The sequence below is a fragment of the Fukomys damarensis genome, unplaced genomic scaffold, assembly GCF_012274545.1.
Source record: "Fukomys damarensis isolate Sample0158 unplaced genomic scaffold, DMR_v1.0_HiC HiC_scaffold_26, whole genome shotgun sequence".
NCBI classification, from domain to species: domain Eukaryota; kingdom Metazoa; phylum Chordata; class Mammalia; order Rodentia; family Bathyergidae; genus Fukomys; species Fukomys damarensis.
The window spans coordinates 36,345,300-36,360,132 of record NW_022900938.1 but is presented as its reverse complement, the minus strand read 5'-3'; the positions used below and the strand labels follow the sequence as shown (position 1 = coordinate 36,360,132).

Sequence of the window (14,833 nt, the reverse complement as noted above, 5' to 3'; positions counted from 1 at the left end):
CACCAGTCTCAGATCCCCTGATTGTGGCACCCCTTGGATGCACTCCACAGAGGCATGACTGACTATAAGGGGTGTGGATTGATCCTATTGTGTTCTTGATTGTATCAAATGGGATAAAGGAGAGGGACTGATTTGACCAGTTGTTTCCTCTATTATGAAAATGAGAATTTCTATGAGTCATTAGAGAATCAAAGGCTGAGATGCAACAATATCAGGAAGACTTAATGACCCAGAGATTGAATAAAAAACAACCCAACAGCAAAAATAAACATGAGAAAACACTTAAGCAGCCACAAAGGCAGACTTCCAGTGCACCAAGAGCAAACAGTACGGAAAAGGAGGATGAAAAGGCAGAAAGTGAACCTCCAGGACACTCAGAACTCACAGCACAGGAAGTAACAAAACAAATCAATCAAGATCTAGAAAAATTCAAAACAGAAATAATTTCCCAGATAAGCATAGAGATGGTGAGCAAAATGAAAGACATGATTCGTGACTCTAGAACAGAAACTGACAAAAAAATAGATGAGCTCAGGAACATAATAGAAGCCATCAAGGCCCAGCATAAGAAAGAAATGGAAACAATGAACGCCCAACATAGGAAAGAAATGGAATCCATTAAACAGATTCAAACAGATATCCAGGAGGTTAAAAACTCTATTGAAAGTGTATGTAACAGAATAAAAGATTGCAATGATAGAATCTCAGATATAGAAGATAGGATTGCAGACAATGACCATGAAAAGAGAGGTCTCTTAAAAACAGTACAGGATGAGAAATCAATCCAACAACTCCTAGATGATGCAAAGAAGAATAACGTAATACTGATAGGAATCCATGAAGTAGCAGGAAAAAAATGCAAATGACTTTAAAAAGCTGTTCACAGAATTAATGAGAGAAAACTGCCCAGAGAGGAAGAATTTGACGTACAAATAAGTGAGGCATATAGGACTCCAACTAGCCATGATCAAAAAAAATCTACACCTAGACATATACTAATCAAGATCCCAGAAGCCCAACAGAAGAACAAAATACTACAAGCAGTAAGAGAAAAGAAACAAATCACATGCAAAGGAAATCCCATCAGAATCACAGCAGACTTTTCAACACAAAACCTCAGGTAAAGGAGAGCCTGGAGTGAGGTATTTCAAGTCCTAAAAGAAAACAACCTCCAACCAAGATGGATGTATCCCTCAAAGCATTCTTTCCAAATGGATGGAGAAACAAGATACCTCCATGACAAAGAACACTTGAGAAACTTCATGAATACTAAACCAGCACTACAAGGAATTTTAAAGAATATCCTAGAAAAAGACAATGAAGGTCACAACACCATGAGGCCCAACAGAGCAAATCAAACAGCCAAGGCAAGAAACTAAAAGCAGAGGGCAAAAAATTAAAAAGAGTCAACAAAAGGACAATAACATGTCAATAATAAGTCAGTACATATCAGTTATAACCATCAATGTCAATGGCCTCAATTCACCAATCAAGAGAAATAGATTGGCAGAATGGATTAAGAAGCAAAATCCAACAATGTTGTATACAAGAAACACACCTAATGCAAAAAGAAGCCTAGAGACTGAAAGTGACAGGGTGGAAAACAATTCTCCAAGTAACAGGAGCCCAGAAAATATTATTCGCAGACAAAGCAAATTTCAAACCAAAACTGATTAAGAAAGACAAAGAATGCCACTACATCCTTGTAAAAGGAACAATTTAAGAGGAAGAGATGACAATCATAAACATATATGCACCAAATATAAATATCCCCAACTATATAAAACAAATATTAAATAACATGAAAAACCAAATAATCACTAATACAATTGTAGTGGGGGATCTAAATACCCCACTATCACAAATAGACAGATCATCTAGGCAAAAAATCAACAATGAAATACTAGAATTGAACCAAGCTTTTGAACACATGGACTTATTAGATGTCTATAGAGTGTTCCACCCCACAAAATTAGAATATACATTCTTTTCAGCTGCACATGGGTCATTCTCCAAGATAGATAACATACTAGCTCACAGAACAGGTTTGAATAAATGCAAAAGAATCGAAGTTATCCCCTGCATATTATCAGATCATGGTGCAATAAAGCTGGAAATCAATAGCATAGGAAATGATAGGAACTTCACAAACACATGGAAATTGAACAACACTCCCCTGAACAATCAATGGATCACAGAGAAAATTAAAGAAGAAATCAGACAGTTTTTACAAATAAATGAAAATGCCAATACAACATACAGGGATCTTTGGGACACAATGAAAGCAGTTCTGCAGGGAAAATTCATAGCACTGAATGTCCACATTAGGAAAACAGAGCAAGATCAAATAAACAACCTAACAATGAATCTTAGATGCCTAGAAAAACAAGGGCAAGAAAAACCCAAAGCTCGAACAAGGGAGGAAATTATAAAGATTAGAGCAGAAATCAATGCAATGGAAACTAAGAAAATGATACAAAAAATAAATAAATCAAAGAGTTGGTTTTTTGAAAGAATAAGCAAGATAGATAAACCCTTAGCAAATCTTATCAAAAAAAGAAAAGAAAAGGCTCAGATCCGTGTAATCAGGAATGAAAAAGGTGAAGTCACAACAGATCCCACAGAAATCCAGAGGATCATTAATACCTACTTTGAGAACCTGTACTCTAATAAAATGGAAAACACAGAAGAAATGGACAGATTTCTAGATACTTATAAATTACCAAAGTTGAATGAAGAAGATAAAAACATTTTAAACACCCCAATTACAATCAGTTAAATTGAAAATATAATTAAAAACTTACCAACAAAGAAAAGCCCAGGTCCTGGATGGATTCACAGCTGAATTTTACAAGACATTTAGAGAAGAACTACTGCCATTACTCTTCAGACTTTTCAATGAAATTGAAAGGGAAGCAATACTTCCAAACTCATTCCTGGAAGCAAGTATCACTTTGATTCCCAAACCAGGGAAAGATGCAACTAAAAAAGAGAACTATAGACCAACATCCTTAATGAATATAGATGCAAAAATCCTTAATAAGATACTAGCAAACAGAATACAGATCATTAAGGATATCATACATCCTGACCAAGTGGATTTATTTCAGGGATGCAAGGATGGTTCAACCTACGTCAAACAATAAATGTAATACATTATATTAACAAAGTCAAGGACAAAAACCATATGATCCTCTTGATAGATGTAGAAAAAGCATTTGTCAGAATTCTACACCCATTCATGATAAAAACCCTGCAAAAAATTGGAATAGATGGTCTATATCTCAACCTAATAAAAGCTATCTATGAAAAACCAACAGCCAACATCATATGAAATGACCAAAAACTAAAAACTTTCATGTTAAAATCAGGAACAAGACAAGGATGCCCACTATCACCACTCCTCTTCTATATAGTTCTAGAAATATTAGCCATAGCAATTAGATAAGAAAAAGAAATTAAATCAATAAAGATAGGAAAGGAAGAAGTTAAACTGTCATTATTTGCTGATGATATGATACTCTACATTGAAGACCGAAAGAACTCCACCAAAAAACTTCTTAACTTAATTGACACTTTTAGCATAGTAGCAGGATACAAGGTCAACACCCAAAAATCAATAGCCTTCTTGTACACAAATAATAGACTCAATGAGAGAAATTAGGGAAACAATTCCTTCCACAATAGCATCCAAAAAAATGAAGTATCTGGGAATCAATCTAACAAAAGAAGCAAAAGAGCTCTATTCTGAAAACTACAGCACTCTGAAACAAGACATCAAAGAGGATATAAGAAAATGGAAAGATATCCCCGCTCCTGGGTAGGAAGAATCAACATAATGAAAATGGCCATACTACCAAAACTGCTATAGAGATTCAATGCAATGCCAACTGAAATTCCAACACTATACTTTACAGAAGTAGAAAAAATAATCCAAAAATTCACTTGGAACCAGAAGAGACCTAGAAGAGCAAAAACTATCCTAGACAACGGACAAATGGCAGTGGGTATAACAATTCCCAATCTGAAACTATACTACAAAGCCACTGTGATAAAAACAGCATGGTACTGGCAAAGAAACAGACCTGAGGATCAGTGGAACAGACTGGAAGACACAAAAACAACTCCAGATGCACTCAGCTATCTCATCTTTGACAAAGGAGCTGACCATCCCCACTTGAGAAAAGATAGCCTCTTTAATAAATGGTGCTGGAAAAACTTGATCTTTACCTGCCGAAGATTAAAACTAGACCCTTATCTTTCACCATGCACTAAATTAAAATCCAAGTGGATTTAAGATCTAAATATTAAAGCAGAAACACTGAACTTGCTGGATGATAAATTAAGCAGAACTCTGGAAGACATTGGCATAGGAAAAGACTTTATGAACAAATCCTCAGTAATGTGGGAACTAGCAGAAAGAATCAACAACTGGGATCTCATTTTATTAAATAGCTTCTGCACTGCAAAAGAAATCATCAACAGAGCTAAGAGACAACCTACAATGTGGGAAAAAAAATTTTACCAGCTGCTCCTCAGACAAAGGATTATTATCTAGATATAAAAAACTCAAAACAATCAGCCCTCCCCCAAATATAAAGACCCAATTCAAAAATGGGCATCTGAAATGAACAGACATTTCTCAGACAAAGAAGTAAAAGCAGCAAGTAAATATATGAAAAAATGTTCCACATCACTAGTCATTCTAGAGATGCAGATGAAAACAACACTGAGATTCCACCTCACCCCACAAAGAATGGCTGCTATCAAGAAATCACATAATAATAAATGTTGGTGGGGTTGTGGGGAGAAAGGAACCCTTCTCCATTGTTGGTGAGAGTGCAGACTGGTGCAACCACTATTGATTCCAATATGGAGAATACCTCAAAGAACTGGGACTAGAGGTTCCATTTGACCCAGCCATCCCTCTGCTGGGTATCTTTCCAAAAGAATTAAAAGAAACATACCACAGTGATATATGTACACCAGTGTTTATAGTGGCACAGTTTGTAATAGCTAAAACTTGGAAACAGCCCATTTTCCCATCTGTTGGAAACTGGATAAAGAAGATGTGGTTTTTCTATAAAATGGAATATTACTCAGCCATAAAGAATGAGAAATTAGAGTCATTCATAGGAAAATGGATACATATTGAGGATATACTCTTAAGTGAAATAAATAAGTCACACATGTGTAAATACTGAATAATCTCTCTGGTGTGAAAAACTATAATAGTACACAAGATCCTAATTGGATAATTAATAGTGTGAAATAGGAAGAAAAGGGCTAAAGGTGTAGGGAAAGTGTGAAAGGTAGGGGAAAAGGGACCAGGAAAAGAAAAAATATGAGAAAATGAAAAAATGGGAATAAAGCATCTGTAAATGGGGAGGGGAGGAGGGGGTGAAGGGAGGGCAGGGACAAGGGGAAAAAATGAGAACCAAGACCTGTCATGTAAAGGTACAAGATCCCAAAAATGAATGTAACTGCATTGTATACCTAGATTTTTACCAATAAACTCAATTTAAAAATGCATAATTGATAGTGTAATGGAAGAAAAGGTCTAACAGTGTAGGGGAAGTGGGAGGGTTAGGGTAAAAGTAAGAAGGAAAAGGAAAAAATAAAGGAAAAAATGGAAACAAAGTCTTTGTAAATAGGGAAGGGTGGAGTGGGTGAAGGGACGCCAGGGGAATAGGGAAAAAATAAGAACCAAGATATATCATGTAAAGGTACAAAACTCCAATGATCAATGTAACTGCATTGAATACCTAAAATGTACCAATTTTTTTTAAAAAGGAAACCATGTGATATTTAAACTAGGGTGTTTGACTCATTCCACTTGATGTTATGGTCGTAGGGTGTATCCATTTACCTACAAATGCCTCAAGTTTATCCTTCTTTATGCAGAGCAGTACTGAATGGTTTGTTAGTACTGCATTTTCCTTACCCATTCACCTATTGATGGGTATATAGGCCACTTCCAAGATTTAGCGATCATGATTTGTGCTACTCTAAACATGGGTATGTATGCATCACTGTAATACGATGCCTTTAACTCTTTTGGGAATAGCTGCATCAAATGTAATATCTAGTTTTAGTTTTTTAGGAATTTACATAATGATTTCCATAGATGTACTAGTTTAAACTCCCACCCACAACGTCAGAGTGCTTTGTTTTCTGCCACAGCCTCACTAGCATTTGTTATTATTTGAATTTTTTATGATAGCAATTCTTTTTGAACTAAGGTACAGTCACAGTGTGTTTTCTCCCCAGTGCTGTTTTAATTTGCATTTCTCTAATGTTCAGTGATCTTGAACATGTCTTCATGTATTTATTGGCTATTTGTACTTCTTTTGAGAAGTGTCTATTCATTTCACTTACTCATTTTTGATTGGGCCTTTTATTTTGAGGGATCTAATTTTTTTCAGTTCTTTATATTCTAGATATTAGTCCTCTGTTTGAGGAACAGTTGGTATTTTTTTCCATTCTGTAGGTTGTCTCTTGACTCTGTTGGTCATTGCCTTTGCTGCACAAGCACTTTTTAATTTGATATGGTGATAATAAATGAGAAAATTCAGAATATATAGACTCCTAGAAACATGAATTAACCAAAACTGAACCAAGAAGATATTTAAAACCCTGAATAATCCTGTAACAGGCAATGAAATTAAGCAGTAGTAAAAAAAAAAAAAAAATCTACCAAATGGGAAAATCTCAGGTTCTGATGGATTTACTACCAAATTCTCCGAGAACTTCAGAGGAGATCTAATGACAATACTCCTCAAACTATTTAATGAAATCAATATGGAAGGAGTACTCTCATAATCATTCCTGGATGTTAGCATTATCTTGACTCCAAAACCAGAGAAGATCCAATCATGAAACAAAACTACAGACCAATGTTTTTAGTGAATAGAGATGCAAAAATCCTCAATGAGATACTCGCAAACAGAATACAACATCATTAAAAATATCATGCATCATGATCAAATATGCTACATCCCAGTGATGCAAGGATGGTTCAGCATACACAAATCAATAATAGGTTTTTATCCATCAGAAAATACATTCTCTGGTGACCATTAAAAATAATATGTCACTATCTCTTCTACCATTCCTCTCCATGGGATTCTGCAGCCAAATTGTTTCTATTTGACCAAGAATGCCAACTCTCCTATTTTACAGTCATCGTGTCCACGGATTTCTCAAGAACTCATAAAAGACTTCTTTTTTTCTTAGGGCTAAAATTTCTCATTTGGTCCAGAGCTTTCTATGCCTACATCACAAATTTTTGTGTTTCTGGGTCAATCACAGGTCTTAACATGCTACTAAAGTAAGTCATCTTACCTCTTGGTTCCCACCTTAGGATTCTGAGGTATGTCTATAGTGTTCAGAATGGAATCATGCTTCACAGCCAATCCTAAGTCTGCTATGGCACAAGTTTCACATTTTTTCACTAAGATATTCTTTGACTTTATGTCTCGATGGGCAATAGCAGGTTTACCTACAAAGCATTAATAAAAAGTGCATCCATCTTTTTCTTCACCAAGACTGAATCTCTGTAATAGTAATCACTGAAAATTTAACTGAAATTTTACATTGACCACCCACTCTGGACCCCGTCATTCTCTAACAAAGCACCCCGTTTTGGTGTTTTCAGAGCTCATATTACTATCTATATTATCTGGCTTATTCGTGTGTATGCTTAACCATCTGTCTCAGACAAACTGTTAGCTGAATGAGGGCAGTGATTTTGTCTTGTTCATCACCATGCCTCCAATGTTTAGAACACCAAGTGACATTTATAGCACTAATAAATATCTTCTGAACAAACTGGGGATGAATCACGATGACTATGTACTCATAGAACATGGCAAATATTTTCTTACAAAACAAGTTTCAAATTTCTACTAGCCTAGATCAGGGGAACCTAGAGGCTGTTTTCTAATGATTTATCTATGTGATGGCCCCTTTTCTTCAGTTCACCTAAAACATGCTGGAACAGATTGATTAAAAAATGGATATGGAAATTGAGAGTTTAAGCCAAAGTTAATGAGATTTGAAAATATGTAAAATAAAAGTTGTTTTCACTAGATAGATTTTTGTATTAGGAAAAAATGACACTTTCAAAAGCTGTTATCTATGTTAACTTTTAGATTTCTAATACTTTAAGCAAATATATTCTAAATTCTTAATTTTAATATGATAAATATTAACATAATCTATGATTTTAAAAATCTTTGACAATTCTCATTTTTGAGCATATAAAGGGATCATGAATTATAATTTGGGGCCCACTACCTTGTATAATGATTTTATAGAGTCAATTCTCTATTAAATAAGTAAATTTAAAAACTAATGGGTATTATAGGGCTTCAAATGCATAATGTGTAAATGTTTTTTTATGGTCACATTATCCTTCCCAATTTGGGGGGGGTGCTGGGGATCAAACCCAGGTCCTTGTGCTTGTGAGGCAGGCAGTAGAACCACTGAGCTAAATCCCTAGCCCTTTCCCAATTATCTTTCAGTTATAGGATTTAGTTATAGTTTTTAGTTATAGAACTAAGTATATAGGCTAAGTGTCAAAGGTGTAACAACTAGGAAGAAACATATTATGAATAATATACAAAATGCTAAGTAAATACCATGTGACTATTGGCTATATCATGATAAAACCTTCAGCTTTCTAAAGTACCTTTATTGCTTCTTTATATTTGATCACTGTAAAGAACTGAAATATAACTGAGTGATTGCTATCCTTGTATTCATCAAGGAAAACGAAGTACATACCTTGTGTACCAACAATCTCCATGTGCAGGTGCGCCAGACCACTAGCTATTGAAAGTGCTAATCTGATCATTCCAGCTGCTGTGACCACATTTCTGTTCAGAAAGTCATATAAGGAGCCTTGTTCATGGTACTCAGATACGAGCCAAAGCTGAGTCCAAGTTCCATTGTCTAACAGGAAAACATAGCTTATTATTGAAAATATATATTGAAAAAGAAGCCAAAAGCTTCTAATAATGTCAATATTTAATCTGTGTGGTTAACAAAGCAAAGTTATTTCCTTCAGTAAGGGAGCTTACAGACTAAGTAAAGTGAAAATTTTTTCAGTAAATTACCGAAGAAGTTGATATTTTAGAACCAACCGTAGAAATAAGAAGTTGTAAAGCAGTGATTCTAACAATTAGAAAATGCATTTCATATTCCCTCTAATCGATGCCTGCTGGCAATAATAACATATTATATAAGAAACTACTGAGAAACACATTCAGGCTGTGTGCTGTATTACAAATTGCTCCAAGCTTTTAAAAAAGATCATACATACAACTATCAGAAATATAACAAATTTAGAAAAGTATTATTATTATCATCAAAGTTCTAACATTCTAAGAATAGTATTTAACTTTCAAAATATGAAGTTAATGATTTCCCCCAGAAACTTATATATAGAGCCAAATACAATTGCGAGGCATTTTGAATAATTTACTTCATTTATCCAAAAGTGAATCCAGAACATTTAAAATAATTCACAGAATAGAATGTGGCCCAATGTTTCTTTTGGTATTAGTCTACAAAAGGTGCTTACAATAACCTGGACAATACTGACTAGTTCTGGTACTCCAAGAAATAAATCTATAATGAACACTTGATAAGACTCTGCTGCCTGATGCTTTATGTACAGAAGCTGCTTATTAGCCAAATATTTAATTTCCTAGGTAATAGTGATAAAATTTCCTAGGAATACAGGTTGGTACCACATGATAAAATTCACTTTCTTAATTAGTCATATACACAACTACCCTCATTCACACTCTCTTCCTGTTGACACCAGTGGCTATCTTTACCCTCTACCATTAATGCTTTTGTCAGACAACTGACTAAAATGTGAAACTGTAAATGTTGCAAAAGATACAGGAATTCATGGAGATGAAAGTGAGATTAGAGGCCACTTGGTATTATGCACAAAATAATGACAAGAAATGATAAGACAGAGACAGAAGAGAAAACCAAGGATGATCTCTTTTATGTATATTGTTTTATAATGCAATAAACATCATTTTTGAATTATCCCAGAAACATGAACCATATAACTACATTCACCAAATTGACTGTGTTGCTAATTAAGCTAACCAGTGTGTAGGTTTTGGCTCAAGATTAGAAGGGGAGAAATAAAGCTCTTCATAGGTGAATGGGAAAGTCTCATTTTCAGAAACTTGGGAATAATTTTGAAGTGTAAATAGTTAGAAATTTGGAAATTATATTTTTATCTCATGTGGGCTTTAATCAGTCTTATCCCAGCAAATCAGGAATGAGAAATTGTCAGCAGGCATAATTATGGCCATAATTTGCAATACTAAACTTCTCTTTAGCTGAAGAATCAATAATGAATACTTTCATATTTAGATAGATCTAAATAACCATAGGTTTTTAATTTTCACAGGCAAAGGTAGATGTCTGATATCCCCAAGTGTTTTGTTTTATCCCTTGCTTTTAGATGGGGTTATAGCTGTGATTCCATCAAAGTTCTTCACGAGTACTATTGATTAGAGTTATAATTTTTAAAATGACTGGATCAAGTTTTTCTCACTCTTGTTTCTCATTGCTTTCACTTAAATGAATAAAAACTTTGAAAGGAAATGGGAGAGAATTCATAGGAAATCCACAGACTTTATATCCAGTCCTTGATTGCTCAAACATACATGCAATATTTTAGGAGTACTAATTTTTAAGCACTAGAAATCTGAGGCTTGTTTTGTTCCAATAAATTTAAAAAAAAAAAGACACTGGTTTTTCACTCAGTAATGTTAAACCTCATGACATAAGTCACATTCAAAGTAAATGAAAAAATGGAAATAAAGTGTTTATAAATGGGGAGGCTAGGAGGGGTGAAGGGAGAGCAGGGACAAGTGGAAAAAATGAGAGCCCAGACCTGTCATGTAATGGTGCAAGATCCCAATGATGAATGTAACTGTACTGTATACCTAAAATGTACCAATAAACTGAATGAGAAAAAAAAATATCACATTCAAAGTAACACTGATGGAAAGCATTACTAAAATTGTTTTGCTTACCATGATTCTACTAACTGTGAATGAAAAAAAAATATCACATTCAAAGTAACACTGATGGAAAGCATTACTAAAATTGTTTTGCTTACCATGATTCTACTATAATCTACAGATAACATGCACTGAAAACTTGAATCCTGAGGACAAAGCCCGTTACACAGATGAAAAATCCAATCCTAACAAAGGTGACTATTCAACAAGCATTCAATACTATGACTATATATGTTATTAAAATACTGGTTGTTGTGTAGCTGCTACTCAGAGCTTCTAATAACATTCCTTTGCCCTGGGACAGCAGAGTACTCTTGCCTTCTAATATGTCTCTAGATCATCCCAAAACCCAGCAGCAACTAAGTAAAAGAATTTAGCAAGGCAGCGTTTTCTAGGACTGGGTTCCAGTTGGGGCTTCTGCATTAGTTGGCTGGGTCCTACCCATAGCAGCTATCAAATATTTTAAACATCAATCTGGGTATTGTAAACCAAGTCTCTCATGTGTCCTGCTTTGTTTTATGGCTCTGTATATTTATTGGTGAGAAAGAAGGATTTAAAAAAGAAGAAGAAGAAAGATTTTCTGTCCTCAATAAAGATATTAGATTTTATGTAGTTTTTGTTAAAACAGATTATTTATTCTCATTTGATAAGATATGTAATGCTTTTCTTTTTAAACCCAATTAGAGGTAAATACCTTTGTTGTCAGCAGCAATAAAACCAAGGATGTTTTCATGACGAAGCATAACTGTCTGATAAATTTCTGCCTCCCGAAACCAAGATCTTTCATCTCTAGAGGAGAATATTTTCACAGCCACGTCTTCCCCACACCATCTTCCATGCCACACCTCACCAAATCTACCTTTTCCTACAATTTCTTGAAGTACAATTGTCCTTGCAATTGTTCTTTGAACCAGCAGAGGCAGACCTAACCAGAGAAAATGTGGGATTAAAAGTCAATTTCAGAAAAGAACTGTTGCGATGGGCATTCCTCACACACGAAAAGAAAAAACATTTAAACACCTTAACAATTTATCAATTTTGAAGAAATAAGCATCACTGTAGCAAAATTCAATGTCAAGCCAGTCTAAGAAAAATGCTTTAAATTGTGAATATAAATTTCTATTCTATTTACAAAAATTTTCTGAAGATACTCTGCTACTGTATTTATCAGATTTGAAAGAATGGTTGTAAATTTCCCTGAATTGTCCACCATAGGTAGCTATATTAATAAGTACCAAAGGAAAAAATATCATGTCAACATCTAACATAAAATGTATGGTTCCTGGTACAACTGGGAAGGAAAAAAGAATTCTGAGCTTTTTAAAGCCAAATTAAAATTTAAAAGTACAGAAAAAACTCAATGATTGAGTCAGATAATGATGTTACCCTAAACACATATTTTCTATGAAATAAAAAATCAATTAAATGTATTCCAAGTGTATGTATAATAATTATATTCTTTGAATAAATAAGTCTACCTCTATAATTATATGCTAAAGATTTAATTCAAAATGTAGAGAAGATGTCAAAATGCAGAATACATTTTATCATTCATAGGAAACAAGTAAAATTGTCAAGTGATGAAAATTTGTGGAATATTACAAGCAAAAATTTAAAAAGAACTAGGTGTATATTTTAGCTATGTCATCTGATAACCATAGGCAAGTTATTTAACCTCTTGAACTTTAAATTCCTTCTCTGAAAAAGAGAGGATATTGAAATTTCCTATCTCATGAGGATAATATGAGAAATAATAAGCATGTTAAGCACCTAGCACATCCTCTGATATTACATGTTCAATACTGCTTAGCCCTCTAATATTATATTAATCTTACCATGGATTACTTAGACCCAACAATAGTTATACTTTTTATAAGGAGGTATTCTTAAAGATATGGGAAGTTACTTTTGCTATAGTATTAAATGAAAAAAGACCTCATAAAAATTGTATCCATACAAATAAGTACAAATAAGTATATCTAGCTTTTCAGAATGCACACAGGGAGACTGAATAGGAAATATACTAAATGCTATGGCAGTTTTTTCTATTTGGTGGAATCCTAGTGAATTGTGATATTCTTCTTTATAATATTCTATATTTGCTTAATTTCCACAATGGGTATTATTAACTTATAAACAAAGAGGCTATGATATAAATGCATTCTAAAAAGTCAGTATAGTAATTGTCATTGTACTCACATGACAGGAATAGTGACAGCTCCACAGCTCCTGGGGGCCTTGGCCCCTGCTCCAAAAATGAGCCAGTTTATTTAGATGTTCTCATCTTTCATGAAAACCACCCACTATCACTAAATAGGCATAGACTAGAAATTTGATGTTTGGAGTCTCAGTGATTAATCAATCACAAAGCCCTAAATCAGAAGGTTCTTTTGAAATCATCTGGTTTACCTGAGAATGTGTTGTTCAAATTGACTCCTTGGCAAACCATAAGGTACCATGTCATGGACTCTCAGAGCTCCTTACTTAGGCAAAAATCACAAACGCTACCTATGGGAATATTAAGACTCTTTCTTTATTTTTGAAAGGACTGAGTCTTTTCTCCAACCAATGAGAGGAAATTAGTTGAACTTGGAACTTCTGACATCTATACTTGTATATATTTCTTTAAATTTTGTAATTACTACAGGTAGTTCATTTCTAAAGCAAAACAAAATTTGTGTAAGATAGAAAAATAGAAATCATCTGGTTCAACCTTATTTAAAGATGAGAAAACTGGGGCTCAGCAGATATCAAAGTCTTTTCCAGGACTATGCTGCTGGGAGACCAGCCCAGACCCAAGCACATCTGCCCAAACTCTGCTTTCTCACCCCTCAATGGATGTGACAGTAGTCCTCCCCTTTAGAAAGCCCTCTGCCATCAAATGTTACCGACTATTTTTGAAGGATATGGTCAATTTTACTATTTGACCACCTATTAAAAGTGAAAGCAACAATTATTAGATCAAATTTCCTGCCACTCATACCCACTCATAGATACTGAAACATACATCACCACCACCAACAACAACACAATGACAAATGGATAGAGAAATAGATAAATCAGGTTTTTCCAACTGCAATTGCTCAAACACATGGTCATTGGGTCAATGGTACAGATCAGAGACATAGAAAGACAACAAAACCAAAGAACTCAGGAAAGCATTTAAATTCAGATGGTAAAAAAGTTGCTTTATAACTTTCAGTGAAACCACCAAAGATGAATCTAAGCAGTTCCTGTGTTATAAATCTAGAGATCTCCTTTGAAGATACACAGATTTCATTCTAATCTTTTGACCAAGACATCACAGGAGTTGATGCCTATCACTTGTCCCCATCCATCAGAAGTGTTTATCATGACAGAAAGAAGCAAGCTACCGAATCTCATAGATGTCTACACCCAAAGATACACCAATAAAACATCCAACCTGCTTTCTTCTCTGCAGCCACCATATCTCTTTGAAATGCGTGCCTGACCAGGTCAGGGATAAGTTTCACAATTTTTGTTTCTCAACATCTCAAAAGGCAGCCTCACGTCTCAGGTCACTAACCAATTAAGAAAAGAAGCAAAAGCATCCGATCTCCTCTCCACCTGTGGCTTTTCACTGAGATAAACCCATTCTCTCAGAATCAAAGCAGAGACACCTTCAGCTATATTTTAGCCACTGGTCACTGTCAGGCACATACCATTAGCTCTCTCAAAAAAGGAAAAAAGAATGTCTAAAACACAGTCACTTTATTTTTTATTAGCACATGTTCACAGTACATAACAATTAG

The 14,833-nt window shown here is 34.5% G+C and overlaps 1 protein-coding gene across 1 annotated transcript in view; it reads right to left on the bottom strand.

Moving 5' to 3' along the window:
- Nucleotides 1-14,833, bottom strand: part of Acvr1c (activin A receptor type 1C) — an 82,212-nt gene that overhangs the window by 11,375 nt on the left and 56,004 nt on the right. Inside the window, exons 4-6 of the mRNA XM_010606777.2 lie at nucleotides 11,755-11,985; nucleotides 8,788-8,955; nucleotides 7,345-7,501 (exon numbers count right to left, since the gene is read on the bottom strand). Coding sequence (XP_010605079.1) covers nucleotides 7,345-7,501; nucleotides 8,788-8,955; nucleotides 11,755-11,985 — 556 coding nt within the window. The remainder of the gene's footprint in view (nucleotides 1-7,344; nucleotides 7,502-8,787; nucleotides 8,956-11,754; nucleotides 11,986-14,833) is intronic.